Here is a 16,923-nt window from a genome sequence, read left to right as displayed (position 1 = left end):
CTGGTAGTTACTGAAGAGTAGAGCTGTAATTATTAATCATTTAATAAATTATTAAATTAATCGACAATTATTTTGATAATCGATTACTTGGTTTGAGTAATTTTTGTAAGAAAAAAAGGGTCAGATTTGTCTGATTTAAGCTTCTTAATTGTGAATATGTTTGGTTTCTTTACTCCTTTCTCACAATAAACTGAATATCTTTGGGCTGTGAATAAAACTTGACATTTTAGGACATCATCTTAGGTTTTGAGAAACAAGGATTGACATTTTTCACAATTTTCTGGCACTTTAAAGTACACAACTATTAATCGATTAATCAAGAAAATAATCAACCAATTCACTGGCAATGACAATAACATTTATTTGCAGCCCTACTAAACAGCACTGCACACCAAAACAACCCGACACAAAAATATCACTCTGATCAACCAATAAATCCGACATACAGTGTCGGTGACACTCCAACACCAAAACATCCACTTACTTCATCATAGATTTTACTTTTACAGTTTAAAGAAGTGTTTCATAAACTTTTTACACCACATATCACCTCAGAAAATATCAGGCCCTCCAGATATCACCATGATGACTGATGTTAAAATACAGGAGTGTACGGGTTTGTATATCGGTGCAAATAGACAGAAGGACCCAAAGTTTCACGAGGTTTCATCTGCCCATCATTAGTGTGCAGGATTTAGTGGAAAGTCTGTGAGATTGTAGATTTAAACCACCTGAATAGCCCTCGCCTCACTCTCCTTTCCAGCCATGTAGGAGAAACTACAATGACTGTGAAACCTGCAAAAAAAATGCATCTAATGCCATTGTTTGGTGTGTCCACTCTGGGCTACTGTAGAAACATGGTGGTGGAAAAATGGCCGCCTCTGTGGAAGAGGAGCCGTGTAGATATAACCAGTTCATTCACGTGTCAAACTTAAGTCCTGTGAGCTGAATCCACAGCATCTCATTTTGTGCATCATTACAGAAGCATACTGTCCATAAACTACATGTCCCAGAATGCATAACAATTTTTCTGCAAACTGAAGGCTAATAAAATGTTAATCGTAGCAGCCTGGCAAAATGTCAACGTTTTACTTTTAAGCAAATATACATTTTGGATTTAAAACCTTGCTTGTAGGCAAACCTAACTGAAACAACTGATACTGTTATTTTGACTTTATTACTTATACTGCTTTTGATGTATTTGATGTATTTTAATGTAGAGTGTATGTTTTAAGATAAATTGTATAATAGTTGTCCACTTGAACGTCTGCTCTCAGTTAGTTTCTAATCATTAAGTTATTACTGATATCAACAATAATCAAATGCAGATGCAATTATGTAATATGATAACAAAGAGATAGATTTATATAGTCTTACATTTACAACAGGCCCTCTGAGGGCAGCCATAATGCTGATGTTCCTGCCATATTCTGCCAATAAATCCCTGTAAATCTTACACACTTGTCCTTTAATTACTAGATAATGAAGCCTTTCTTTGTTCTGGAAGCTTTGCCTTTGGTTTATGTACAGTATTTTTTCTTATTGTCAAAATAATTTAAATATTGTCTGTGTAGTATTATCCAGATACACTGCACTAATAATACACTACAGCTGGATCGTGTCTTGTCACCCTAATCGGCCTTTTTGTAAACATTTTTGGCCGCATGTCCCAGATGTGAAGTTGAGCAGCCTGTGGTCACCTGAAGGCAACACGTCGTCTACTGTCTGTCTGATCCGGGGTGATACTTCAGGTCACCTTCTTCATTTTTCATGGGCGTTAAGCAGGACAAATGTGAGACTCACGTTTCGTCCCACACAAGTCTGGCCGTTGACCTCCAGGGCTGACGCAGTGCAGCGGAGCAGTCACGGCGCGGTTACCTGTCATAAATCTTTATCTCCTTGAATCATTGCTCACCTTCTCTGTCATGGGACTCGTCTCTGTCCGATCTTATGATGATTGATGGGAAAACCCTGGCAGAGCACAACTGAGATAACAAAGCACATTCAGACCAAAGAAGTATGAATTACCTGTGCATACTACACACCCTAAATACTTCATTGATTGACTATGATATTAATTCTCATGTTGTATTTGATGTATTGAGAGCTGGTGATCAGAAACGCTCTGTAGAGCCTGTGTGAATTATTTAAGTCGACCAAAATGTCATTTAAATAATTGAGAAGTTTTAGGAACAAAGTCCTCTCAGTCAGAGTTTCTTGTTATGTCACTTAAAGGAAAGTAAAGGGAGAATCTGTTAATGTGTAACAGTTTTATATTTCCTGTCAACATCTGTAACTCCCATAAACACATGACTGATATCTGAATTCTACCCTCTGATGCCATAACTCTCTGTGGATTTGCCTGCACGGGAACTGATGATGAAATTCAGTAATCTAGCTAATTCTCAGTCAATAACGGTCCAATGTCCCTGTGAAAAAAAAAAGACAAATTAATGCATTAACAGCTGGTGGAATATCATAATCAATATGTTAAATTTGTTGAGGGATTCATAATGCGAATAAAGAGCGTGCATCTCTTTAATAACTGATATTAAATGGTAAAGTTTACACTGAGAACAATTATATATATGTGTGCAGTGTAACTTTTCAATATCATGTGATCATGTGCACTATTACTATTATTATCAGGTTCAACATTACTTTTTCTTATTTTAATTTAATTTTACTTACTTATCTTATATTTATTGATATTCTATTAGGCACTGGTATTTGTATTTACTCCTTATACACTTTATATTTTATATTTCACTTTATATTTAACTCTCTTTTGTTTTTATTCTTTTGTTACAGTGATTGTGAAACAAAATCTGCCACAGTCATTTTAATTTTTGATTAATAAAGTTCTACATTGTCTTATCTTGAAATATTTGATTAACAGATCTTATGAATAAGATAATAAGATGAATAATATATATGCATTTTTAAAAAGGCTGGGCAAGGAGCACAATTTTTAGCAAAGATTTCTCAAAGAGAGGCAAAAGGGAAAAGTCTATTTGTTGGGAAACTATTTTCAGTCTCATATTTGTGAGTATTCGCAGCAGCAGGATGGCGTATGTGTGATCAGCTCAAAATAAACTACAGTGGTTGTGTAATGAGGGAACATGTCACCCTGTGCAACGGTACTGATATGTTTGGAAGAGATTTGGGACAACAATGGAGGACAAGCACAGAGGAATAAGGAAGATCAGCCTGACCAATCCTGTCTCCTAAAAATTAATTTTATATAGCACTATTGTTTACCCAGTTCTGTTCCTGAGAAATGTAATCGCTACCTGGATTGTACGAAGACTGTGACACCGGAGTCCCGCCTTCGCATTCAGACTCCTGTCTGTCGTCAGGTTTAGGCAACGAAAGCACTTTGGTTAAAATTAAGGAAAGACTGTGGTTCAGTTAAACGTTAAAGGACCAGTTTGTAGGATTTAGTGGTGAGGTTATACAAATAAAACTGAGATTGCAGATTACAACCAACAGAAGGAGCGTGAAGGAGAACCTACAGTGGCTGCAAAACTTATAAAAAACACGAAAGGCTGCATCTAGAATCAGTTTTTTTGGATGGTCCATTCTGGGCTACTGTAGAAACATGGCGGTTCAACGTGGCGACCTCCATGGAAGAGGATCTGCACCCTCTGTAGATAAAAACTGACATAATGAAAACACAGTGATTCTTATTTTTCAGCTGATTAGACACAAACGAAAACAATCTTATGAATATTTTATTCAATTTCCCTGTAAATGTTAGATACTGGATCTTTAATAAACACAACGTATCTCAATTCTCTGCAGACTTACAATCTTATCCACAAAAATATTAACAATACTGTAGTCACTATGAGCTGATATTGTATTGAATGAACATTTTACTGATACATTCAATATTTTGTGCCTTGCCAGATACATTAATTAACATTTCTTTATCATGCTAATACATAATCTGGTCAGCCCTTCAAAATGCATGTGCTATTAAACATCAGTTGTATATAAATGTAATTTCAAGGAGACAGGCTGTGCTTGTTAGTAGGATCAATTCACTGGAATTTGTTGTACAAGAAAAAGAAAGAAAAAAAAAAATGAATACGTGAGGAAAAAGGCAAATCTACTGTTTAACTATTACCCAGATACCATTATAAGATACATCTAAGATGATACGTGTGTTATCTTGAAATCTGAGGCTGCAATAAATGCCTGGATGTGTGGGATGACTCGGTGACATCACGGATTTCCAGCACGAGTGCTTCCAGCAAATGAAACTAAAACCGATAAACAGAATGACTTTCTAAACACGTTCCTTCTCAGTGTTTTATCACACTGTGTCAGGATGCCTGATCCTCCATCACCCCCGGTGAGACGCAGGGTGAGTCCACCTGTCTGTCCTTCATCCTCTCAGTGCTGAGAGAGCAGATGGAGTATCTCACCAGCTCAGTTTATCTCCTGCCAAAAATATGCTGCTCATTTGTCAAAATGCACCCTTCGCCTTTTGGTGAAGATTTTTTTTTCTTCTTGCTTTTCAATTTAATCATATCAGCCGCAGAGTCAATAAAGAAGTTATAAAAGTAATGCAAAACCCATGTCTGAATGTTCTTGGTCAGCAAAGTCAGGGCGCACAATCAATGACTCATGAAATACTGTAGGTGAGCACAGCTGAACTTTGATCAATATCAAACCCACAAGGATTGCTCTGCCACTTAAAGGGATAGTTCAGATTTTCTGAAGCAGGGTTATATGAGGTACTGATCCATAGTCAGTGTATAACCGACTATAGATGCAGTGGACATGCTCCTAGTTTGGAGAAGCAGCAGGAGTACAGGTGTTAGCTAAGCAATGAACTGCTGTGGACAGTGTCCGGAGCAAAACATATTTCAGCCACCTAAAAAAATCAATATCAGTTTAAGCGTATGCTACATTTAGAATATTTTCACTGCTTTACCATGTGGTCAGAAACCATTTTCCAACGGGAAACCACCGTTACATTAACAAAATATTGCTCTCATCTTGTCTTTTATTATTACTCCTGCTGTGCTCCAAAGCAGCACTGCGATCACAAAAACGTAACGGCAAGGTCACTGCAGCAGCGATCCAGCAGCCTGATGTCTCTGCGTGCTCTGTCCTGCATCCAGGAGAGTTACCGTCACTGGAAGAAACAGGAGACTTTGGAGGGATTTAATACAAACCCAAGCTGCCCAGTAAGTTCCAAGTGACTTTGCCCTCTGGAGGGCGTGAACTACAGTACACAGGCAGGCAGGCTGCTGTCTGTGCAGCTCTGAAATTGGCTTATAACGTGTCCGCTGACAAAACAGTAACCCAATCTACTGATATGAGCCTCGCTGTCTGAGCTTTCGTGTGAGACCCGTGCATTGTTTCCCTTAAAGCTTGACACAGCTTGTCACTGAGTCGGAGAGTAAAGGGAAGAGTCATGCAAGGGTGATATTTTTAGATCCATTAAGGGTTGCAGTACAGTCTGCTGTGTCACAGCGGTTGGACCATCTGCTGGTCTTTGAATGAATTTCTTGGTCTGAATTTTTATCAAAGGCAGGATGGATGTGATCTGGTCGTGGAACACCCGATGAATTATAGATGACGGCCTCACATTGGCTTTGACCTTGCCGGAGCCACCTGTCTGTTAAATGCTAAAATGCTATCAGGCCTCGTCTTCGGTATATCACTGTGCGATCAGTGATCAGCAGGGCAGAAGGGCGGCCCGCTGACCTGACCGTTAACTAGTGACTAAGACGAACAGGCCTCTGAGCAGACTGCAAAAACACAGCCAGCATGTTTGAGCAAGAAATGACTTCAGCATCTTTCTGAGGAGGAATCAGCTCAGGAAATCTAAAATCAGGAGCATGACGCATACAAAACGTGCATGGATTAAAATTTGATATATTGTTTTGACATATTGACCGTTAGATGATATGTCCTTGATGTGACTGTACGGGACAGTAAAGCATCAAGTGAAACAGCCAGCTCTGAGCCTCCGAGGCCAAGATAGATAATCTTATAAATGATTCATTTGGTCTGCATATTTAATTTGGTGCTTTTGAAGCTATCCCAGTCAAAGGCATTGTCAAGCTCCCAGCACTTGCATTTCTCCATCAAGTGAAAAAAAACACCAATTACCCACCAGCCCAGACAACAACAACCAAAAAAAAAAACTGCTTAACATGTCAGTTTCCAGGTGCAAAGAAAAGTCAAGAGGAGTTTTACTTTGTCGAACCACACTAGAAGCAACTCATGTACAACAATGTCTCATGCAAAGTAGGTGAGGGCAGCGTGCAACCTCAAAAACAACAGACCTTTTTCACAGCAGCCATATTGACATGAAATAGTAAACACAGGTGTCACCAATGATACTACTTAATGTCCTGTTCCATTTAGTGTAGCAAAACCTTTACACTGAGCCAACATGCACAATAGCAGAATCCTGACTGCTTGACCTGAATGGAACGGGAACTTAAATAGTATCATCGGTAACACCTGTGTTTACCCTGTCATTTCCTGTCAAAATAGCTGCTGTGAAGAAGGTCTGTTGTTGCAAACTGCCACGAAATTCCTTCCTGTAAATGTCTAACAGTACTTTCAAAATGAGAAAAAAAAATCCCAACCGTATTCTGACCGTGGATCTAATCAGTGTCAGTTTCAGTTTTCCGCTCAGCACAACAGTTTTAGCTCATGACTCACAGTGTTCACGTAGAGCACTGATCTACTTTCAAAAGCACAACAATAAAACAGTTTAGCTCAATATGGCGCCTTCATGTAAAACGTGATATGTTGTGATTTTGACTGTCTTAATCGTGTGTAAATTTAACTTTGAAATTTTTTGTTTTTGAGGATTATTTATTAATATGATTAATTATTTCAGTGGAGGCTCAATGAATGTTATTAGTTAAGACAGTCGTTGAAAGGAGATCACACAGAACGGCCTGAACGTGTCTGATTTGGTTAAAGCGATAGTTCAGAGATACAGTAAGCAATAGTAGGCTATCTTGGCTCAATTGTTGTGTGTCTGTGGGATCAAATGACATAATGATGATCCCATAGACATCCAGGAATACCATCTTAGTCAATTACGTTCTTATTTGCTAGTTGCACACAAAAACAATTCAGTTTGAGCTCAGTTAGCGGTCGTATTAGACTGAGATGCAGCCTCGAAGACCAACAGAGGCCAGTTTGATGACCAGGAACAAAGACGTGAGGTGAGTTACAGTACAGCAGCTCCAGCCGGGACTCTGACTGTGGGGATGATGAAGAAACGGCGGGTTCATCATCATCGTTCATCACCTATCGTGTTGATAAGTACGCGAGCATTAGTTTTTGTGAGTTGGAAGTTATTTTGAACAACTCTGGTTGTTCTGACATATTCAGAGTCATTACGCTTTTTTTCCGCTGCCCCAAAAGCAGGGCCGTTTCTTGCTATATGCGTACTAAGCTGCTGGTCCCCATACAAACGACACAAAAGAGGACAGAAGAGTAAATCATGTCCACATGTTTGTTGACTCAGCAGGGAGCTGATCTACAGGAGAATAAATTTTAAAAAGCTACTGAGTGCCTTGGAGCCTTACTGCATTTTTCTCTTGCTACGTTTTGAACTGAATTGTCACCTGGTGCCTGAATGTTGTGTTTTTCTTCACATAAATAAATGCATTTCAATCATAAATTCACCAGAATGCAGCAAATCAAGTGTAGGATGCTCAAAATTAATACGCTTAATATGTGCCCCCCCCAACTTTGAAATGAAACCTATGCCACTGTCAGCATGACTTCTATTTTTAGGCTGTATCCTACTCCTTTCTTAATTAGATAAAAAGCTTGTTATCCAGAACACACAGCGAGAAACGTCTGCTCCTGTAGTCTGACATCTACAACACGACAGATACATTTTTTAAAAGAATGCTAACCCGGCTCTTTTTCCCCTCTTGTGATGTGACACATTCTTAGACAGGACTCGCTGGGGAGACTTTTTTTTTTTTTTTTTGGACAGAGAGCAAAAGGGAGACAGAGAGGGAGAGTGAGGGATGCCATCATGATATCAGTGCAGAGAAGCAGCAGTGAGCAGGCGTTAATAACAGCTAACATGAGGTGATAATGAGCATTCAGCCCCGAAGCCACACACTGACACTTACACCTCCGTTCATCACTATTTCTCTTGAACACTGAAACTTTAAAAACTTGGAATACACTGTAAAAGAAAAATCACAGAAGTTTTGTGGAATCAACCTATCTTTATCAACTAATCTTTTCTCATTAATATAAAGGTTTAAAGTTAATTACACAGTATTTATTTTCAGAACACTTCATAACTTATTAACATGAGTTCTTATAAGTTAAAGTTTTTTTGACTTGAGTTGATTGGACGTACTGTAGAGTTTGTTCCCACTTTATTTTACAGTACAATGATAATATACACACTGTACTTTGTGTTAAAATAGACAAAAACTACAAATAATATGCTCTTTATTAATCAGTATCAGACCATCATTAGACTTTATTAGAGAATAATTAGGAGCATTTCTCTTTAGTTTACAGTACAATTCTTCTTTAATAAAAGGTCTAACAGTTCGAAACTATACGCTTTATTTTACAGTACAGTTCTATTGACATTATCCTAAATCACCCTCTAATAAAGTTTAATAAGGGTCTAATAAATAACACATTATTTGTAGTTTTCGTCTAATTTGATACATCTAATGAGTGTACTGTAAAATAAATTGTGACCCAGACTTCAATCAACTTATTAAATTAAGTTTCTAAAGAAACGTGATGAGTGTAGCAGACGATCCAACATTATTTGAGAGTTAAAACCCCCATGAGACCTGGCTTTATAAATATATGATCAAAAACTGCTGAATGTCCTTTATACACTTTAGATCATGGTTCCTTTATTTTCACAGTGATGAACATATTGCAACCATGATGAAGGTTAGTACTGAATTCAGTCTCTTCCTCCTCTTATTTAAAATGTAATAAATTTACTGTAAGCTTTTTTCACACAGCTGCAGCTGTAAATTCTTTTTTGAAATTAAGAACTGACTTTACTGAAAAAAAAAATCTAATTTGTTTGTAAAGTTCATCAGTGTGTGGAGAGTTGTTGGTTCAACTTAATTTCTGAAGTTTACTGAACATGTTTTCACCTGAATTAATATCAAGTTTATTTGACAAATTAAGTTTATTTGTAAGTTTTTCTTCTGCCTATCTAATGCAAAGCTGGGATATCTTTAGGAAACTTTTTTTACACCAATATCTTTGGGCTGACTTTCCAATAACAGCGAGAATCATTATTATTTAAAAATGATACTATATTGGCGTCATATAACATATTTTTTCATCACTAATGTGTCATTACTTAAAGTAATTGCATTTTTTTTTTCAATTGCTTGTGACCCAGTAACTCAAAATCGATACCAAACATTATTACGCTACAGTAGACAAATAAAACACACCTCTTTTTATTGGATTTTAGCACTTTGTCTATCTCATATTATTATTATTTTTTATTTAAATTCAACATTTTTTGACCTACATTTTGGTACCTATTCACTGGTCACATTGTTAAATTATTTTCCTTCATCATTCTTGACTTTTATTAAAACAGTAGAGGCAGGAGAGAGAAATGTGCACAGAGAGATTGCACAATCTGCAAGTGTTTTCATGTGGATCCCTGTGCCAAAATAAACAGTGTCATTTGTCACAATCTTTGTGTTTTGTTTTTTTTAAATCATTTTGTTCCATCTCGGCATAAAATTTAAATCCCTCTGGACACGTTCATCTGTCAAATCATGATTTTTGTGACTCAGGCGCACTGTGCACACCGCGCACGCCACACATGTTCACTCCAGCCTTTGCCACCTTTGTCACAAAACATCCAGGGAAAACATGGATTTGTTTTGAATTAATGTCACGAGTGCAATCATCAGAGGGAAACTCTGCACAGTTAGGATACATGTTTAATGAAAGGCACTCTTTACAGGATAAATAAAACATAGCAAATTAATTATGACATTGTATACTGTACAATGTTGACACATACAGTAACAGTCCTCAAATATTAAGTGCTTCATAACATAGTAAAGTGCTGAGTACCGACGTGACTAACTGATGTCACCTTATTGCATTTCATTTTCATTAATTACAGGTATTGCTCTTTCCACGGGCGAAAAATACAACACGTTTTCACCCACTCATCATCATTATTATTGCATATTGTAGGATTATCAGAAAGGCATTGATCGTGTTACAACTACATCCACTGCCATTTCTATACAAGCTGTATTTATATGTATAATAAACTCACATACAGTACATTTTCAAGATTGGAATGTGGCATGCATACATGTGTATAGTACCAATTCATGTTTTCCTGATGAGACACAAATGTCACAAATTCCAGTTGAAGAAGTATTGGCTTTCCCTATCACATGGAATATAATGATCATCACTATATGATTAAAATGCTATAGTATATTCAGCTACAATAAATATGTCAAACTTTCAGTTACTGATAATAAGAGTTAAACCTCATTTCGGCACACGATGCCATGCAATACAAATGAGAGAACAGAGGTAAATGGAGAAAATGTTTAAAAACAAGTGTGCAAAGTCTTTGTCTTTGCTCTCTCCTCACTTCTCTCAGTCTGATCACAAATATATATCTAATTTCACATTTCTACACACATATCAATAATATGTTTATCCCTGCCAATAGCTGGTGGTGTAAAGCTCCAAAAGTGCTTATATGAGATATGTGGGAAAAAAAACATTCAGTGCAATAAAGTGATATGGTTTTTAAAGGGTAAATTCACATTATGATAACAAGTTGGAAGGTGACTGCAGATACAGATAAATCAGTAACACTTTAAAGACTCTATCAGGGTATATTCATTTATATTAGTGCAGTTATAAGCATTAACAAGCCGTTAATTAACAGTTAACTAATTTGTCTTTTCATTTTTGAATGTTTTTCATGGTAACTATGGTATTAATTTATACATTATTTAATAGTTGGATGCTATAAACATAAGTTAATACAGTAATAAGTGTTTACTAACAGTTAATTAACAAAGTGATAGGCATTAAGTAACTTGTTAACATGTTAATTAAGGTACTAACTAACTTGTAAGTGTATAATAAGTGTATTTCTGTCACTATATTGGCATTTCTGATTACAGTGAATAATTTCTAGTGAGAAACATGCTGTCTTCACGGAGACAGACTATTTTTCACAGAGGACAGAGGACTGATAGAGAGCATAACATTTTGATGTCACAGTGAAGTTGACCTTTGACCTTTTGGATATAAAATATCATCAGCTCATCATTTTATCCTGTTAGATATTTGTGTGTAATTCTGACATAATTTGTTATGAATTACTGAGTTATGGGCAAGAATGTATTTTGTGAGGTCACTGTGACCTTTGACCCGCAAAACGCTTAACACTTCCTTATCCTTGAGTCAAGGTGAACATTTGTGCCAGATTTAATTAAATGCGTAAAATGCGTACGTAAGAATGGGAAAAGTGTGAAGTCACAGTGACCCTGAACTTTAACCTTTGACCCCCAAAATCTAATCAGTTCATGCTTGAAAGGACATGGAAATTCCATCAAAGCGATCGGGAGACATCATGCTGACGAAAACTGACAGATTTGACTTTTGACCACCAAAGTCTAACTGGGTCATTCTGGAATCCAAGTGGATATTTTTTTTACCAAGTTTTAAGAAAATCCCTCTATATGTTCTGAAGATATCATGTTCACATGAACGTGACGTACAGACATACAGATGGAGGCATAAAACCTCTTTTTATAAATGTTTATATGTTAAGGGTAATAACTGTCTACTTACTTGTCAATCCTCAAACTTGTGACTTATTATTGGGAAAGGTTGAGATCAGTGGACTCACTCCATGGTCTTTATGTAGATTTTGCTTATTCTTTTATCGTCACGCAGATGTTCCTTAACTTATAGCTTACACTATAAATTATTGTGCATGTTATATAAGCATTACTTAATCATAATTAACCATATATTAATGCTGAATAACAATTACTTGACCATAATTGGCCATTTATTAATACTCTTTGTGACCCTCAGTGTAAAGTTGAAACTGACTGTTAAATTAGTAACTAAGAAAATATTTATTATTGCATGAACTAATGTTAAGAGCATCTTTATAAACTACTAATATAGAAATTAATGGCTCAGTTACCATGATCATCATTTGTTAAAGACTACTAAATACTTTACTTAACTTTTAGTAAATGCTTACTACTGCATTAACTCAGGTTTCTTCCAGCCCCCTTTACTGCGAAGTGTTACTGATAAATCTGCATAATCTGGTGCAAAATGCCAAATAATAATAATGTCAACCATGTAGATAAAAAATAATTGTGATTTAAAAACTGCTGCATGCAACTACCGCATGTGCTACAATACAGTGAAGCGGTTTCGTGGTTTTGATTTATATTCTGCAGCGTATCTACAAGACTAATCACAGACGTGCTAACCTGCCAGCTATTCATCACACAGATACTGTTACGCTGTGTCATATGGAGAAGTGCTGCTGGCTGAGCATTCACAACTATAGATTTGCTGATAAGACAATGTGTGCGCTGATGTCCTCTTGCCTTACACTGACCTTGAAAATCATGCCAAGTCCTATCTGGATTTTGCTGAATATGAGGAAGTGTAGACTAACATGGAACTGGGATGTAATGTGAGTATACCTCCAGTTTAAACGCTACAATTATCAAAACCTCTTCTGATTTCTTTTTTGTGGGATAAACTTACTGTTACACAGACCTCAAGGACATTTTGGTCAAATTTACAACTTCCTCTGCCTTTCACTTGAATATTTACTCTAACAATCTACGGGATGAAATGTCCTTTGTACAAATGAGCCATCACATTTTTCTTCAAATTGCACTGGATGAAAGATAATGATTATACCTCCTTTCCGTTCTTCTCATCAAGGTTAACTGACATAGTAGTTGCTGAGTTGTGTTAATTGCACTTTGACACGTCCACAAGCAGACAGACAACTTGTGTAAAGGCTGCCTCACCACACAGTGCCTAATAATACTGTAACAATATGCACAAATACTGCAATCCAGTTCTCATCCCAGGTCGTCAAATATCAAAGTATTTGTCGCACCCGTCTGCATTTCATACTGATACACAACGTATCCTTTAGCGTCTGTATGAGACGCTGGGTTTAGGCACCAAAATTACACAGTTAGGTTTAGGAAAACATCGTGGTTTAGGTTAAAATAAGTATGTTACTCCTGTGAGCATTTTCAAGTTGAAAAGATGTTTAAGAAACGACAATGATCACTGGTGAAAAGATGTTCTGAATAGGTTCAAAAGTGAAAGTTTTTTCACTGGCTACTTGAAGACATGACTGGTCATGCACATTTAGACCCTGTTTCACTGGGATTTGCAACAGTGACATTTTTCATCCTCTCTTACTCTTACCACTTGAGATTACACTTTAGACCCTCCATAAAAAAATTACATCCAAATTTCTCAGTTAAAAGCCAGAAAAAAAAGCGACACACAGGACTCAAACCCCACCTGCCTGAATGATAGACCTGTTTAACACATTCATCCATCTTTCCTGTTTATTTTTGGTTCTTTGTCACTCTTTATGCTACGTCCTGGTGCTCTTCAAGTAATTGAAGCTTTACCCAAAACACATAAGTTCTTGTCCATGCGTGTAAGACTACAGCAAGAAGCACAGTTTATTTATTTATTTTACATTGATAGTTTATCCCATTAAGATGTCCTGGAAGCATCTTGTTGGCAGCACACAGCTTATATAGTCTGTATTTATTACATTTTATATGAAACATTAAATGCGCTGAAATTACGTCTTCTTGTAAACCACTTTTCACCTACAAGTTGAATATGACTTTGGAGAAATACCTTCATGCTAATCAGTATTGTCCGTCTTTCAGCTTACAACAAATTATCAAAATGATTTTAGATGTTCATTATTGAAATCAGTTTACGACTAGAAATGAACACTGAAGTCCCGGTTAGTGCTCACTGGAATATTACGTATGCAGTTTGGCAGAAATGTGGTTGCATAGGTAACAGATGTTTCTGTTTCTCACTGTTCACAGAAACTCGTCTGCAGTGTAGCTAGTTCATACACTTCACTGATAAACCACAGAATTATCAGCCTCTGTGACCAAAGAAAGTTTTTACCATGGCGACAATGATGTCTTTATTCACACGCTCTCTCTGACGCTCTTCCTGCGCTCTCACTCTCTCTCTCTCTCATACTGATACGAGCTAATCAGCTGATGGTTGTTGTGCCCCCTCCAGGGCTTGGTGCTCTATGCACAGCATGTGATACGTGTAAATGTAATGGCGGCTCTGTACATACGTCACGTGATGCACGTAATATGATGTAACTTAAAGCTTTAAATAACGCTCACTTTTGGTTTCACGCGGATCAAGAACCTCAGCACCCTGGGTGAAAGTTTTGTATGTGTTTAACCCATTCAATCACTCTCCTCACCTATACACCGACTTTCTTACTACGTCACCTGACTCGGATGGGTTCACACTGACGTTACTGAAAAGACGCTAAAGGGTGCCTTGTGTATCTGTATGAGCAGCCAAGGGGCGTGACAAAATATTGGTATTTGATGATCTGGAATGAGAACAGGCTGCAAATGCTGCCATGTTTGGAGTACAAAACAGTGAGAAAGATAAACTGATATCACCCAGTGCATCTGACTACTGGATATGTTTGGTTTGTCCATGTGTTTTTCATGCCCTTGATATAAATAGATGCTTCAGTTTCTCTATCAGTGCATGCCATTTTTCTCATTCTGCCAGGTGCCATTGCTTTTGTTTAGTGAAGGTGTGCTTCCATACTTGTTTGCAGCTGATGTTTTCTGGGCAGCCTCTGCCGCCGCGTCCATGATCTGTTTCTCCTCCTGCTCAGTTTCACGGTGGTAAAAATAGTTAAAGTTGGAGACGATGACAGGGACGGGCAAGGCGATGGTCAGGACACCAGCAATGGCACAGAGGGTGCCGACCATTTTGCCTCCCATTGTGATGGGGCACATGTCTCCGTATCCCACCGTGGTCATTGTCACCACGGCCCACCAGAAGCCATCAGGGATGCTAACAAACTGTGTCTGGGGCTCATCCACTTCTGCAAAGTAGATGGCACTTGAGAATAGGATGACTCCTATAAAAAGGAAGAAGATGAGCAGCCCAAGTTCCCTCATACTGGCCTTCAAGGTCTGCCCCAAGATCTGGAGCCCTTTTGAGTGTCGGGAGAGCTTAAAAATTCTGAAAACTCTCACTAGACGGATGATTCTTAGGATTGCCAGGGACATGTTCTGACTGGAGTTCACATCGTCATCAGGGGTCGTAGCCAGCTCTGTTCCCAGGGTCACAAAGTAGGGAATTATAGAGACTATGTCAATGATATTCATGATGTTATTGAAGAAATCACTTTTGCTGGGGCACACCACAAAACGGACACAGACTTCAAAGCAGAACCAAATGATGCAAATAGTCTCCACAATGAAAAAGGGGTCTGTGACATAAGCCATCAAGTCTTTGGCGGCGGGATGAGGAGCAGAACCGTCTTGGGTCCCGTTCATGAGTTGGGTTATACTCGGGAGAAAGTCATTGTCCTCCCTGAACTCTGGCAGGGTCTCTAGGCAGAAGATGAAGATGGAAATGACGATGACAAACACGGAAACCAGAGCTACAGATTTGGCCGCGCTGGAGCTTTCGGGGTATTCGAACAGGAGCCAGAATTGTCGTTGGAGTTCGTTAGTGGGCAAAAGGACTTCTGGCTCCTTGATAAACCCTTCGTCTTCGCGGAACTGCTCCATCGCTTCATGACCCAGCTCATAGAAAACGATTTCATTTGCGAAAACATCTAAGGGAACGTTGGCTGGTCTGCGGATTCTTCCTCCTGACTGATAATAGTACAGAATACCATCAAAAGACGGGCGGTTTCTGTCAAAAAAGTACTCGTTTCTCATGGGGTCAAAGTAGCTTATCCTCTTCATGGGGTCACCGAGCAGCGTCTCTGGAAACTTATTCAAGGTGCTGAGCTGAGTCTCGAACATCAAGCCCGAAATATTGATGACAACTTTCTCATCTTTTTCCTCTATACAGTGCTTTTCGAACAAATCTTCATTCTCGTAGCAATCCTTCGCCATCTTACTGAAGACGCTGTCAGTGGGAGACTCACTGTTGATGAGGAGCTTCAGATTAGAGATCAAACTGCCGCTGCTGGAGTTCGCTTTGGTGGTCAGAGTCGGAGGAGTGGACGGCGACAACCCTTCGTGACCAGACTGGTGACTGCGTCGTCGTCTGTGTGGCGACTGTTGGGGAGAAGTCAAACGGTGGGGCAAAAGATTCTGATCAGGCGCCTCTGAGGTGGGCGAGGTCGGATACCCGGAATCATTCGGGTCCCCGAGGTTGATACCGACATCATCCATGTTCTCAAAATTAACAAGCGGCACCTCCATCCCCCGCGCTGTCGCTAGCCACTGCTCCGTCTATCAGCCCGGTTGGAGTGCAGGTGACAGAGGGGACACCGCGACCAGTGCCACGCTGAAGATCCTGGCAGGGCTTCCCTCCTCCTGACTATCATTCAGGCAGCTGGACGCAACTTTTGGGTTCAGTCCTCTGGGTAATCTGTAAAAGGGGGGGGGGGGGCAAAAAAAAGCAAAGTTGTGTTATATTCTGTTAAATGGTGCAATACAGTTTTGTTGGTAAAGAGGTTTTTCTGTCAGCTCCTGTTTACATCAGCAGAGACCCTGCCATCTGATACTGTGCTTGTACAGTTAATTTTTTTTCTCCCCAAACCACTCCAGTGACCTAAAGGAAAACACAAACTGTGCAAGTTTGGCTGTGAAAGTGCTTACGATGGGTATG

General features: G+C 38.6%; 1 protein-coding gene across 1 annotated transcript; it reads right to left on the bottom strand.

Moving 5' to 3' along the window:
- Positions 1–14,320: 14,320 nt before the first annotated feature.
- On the bottom strand, positions 14,321–16,514 carry LOC146332039 (potassium voltage-gated channel subfamily A member 10-like). Its single transcript, XM_084738289.1, has one exon. The coding sequence runs from the start codon at positions 16,512–16,514 to the stop codon at positions 14,823–14,825; it is 1,692 nt and encodes a 563-aa protein (XP_084594415.1). The 3' UTR covers positions 14,321–14,822.
- Between the last annotated feature and the right edge of the window lie 409 nt (positions 16,515–16,923).

Source organism: Lutjanus erythropterus, chromosome 2, assembly GCF_056507025.1.
Source record: "Lutjanus erythropterus isolate fLutEry1 chromosome 2, fLutEry1.hap2, whole genome shotgun sequence".
NCBI lineage: Eukaryota > Metazoa > Chordata > Actinopteri > Lutjaniformes > Lutjanidae > Lutjanus > Lutjanus erythropterus.
Note: the sequence above shows the minus strand (reverse complement) of the source record. Positions and strands in the feature narration are given on the sequence as shown.

Excerpts from the sequence above, each read along its gene's own strand:
- LOC146332039 (XM_084738289.1), bottom strand. The coding sequence starts at position 16,514 with ATGGAGGTGCCGCTTGTTAATTTTGAGAACATGGATGATGTCGGTATC.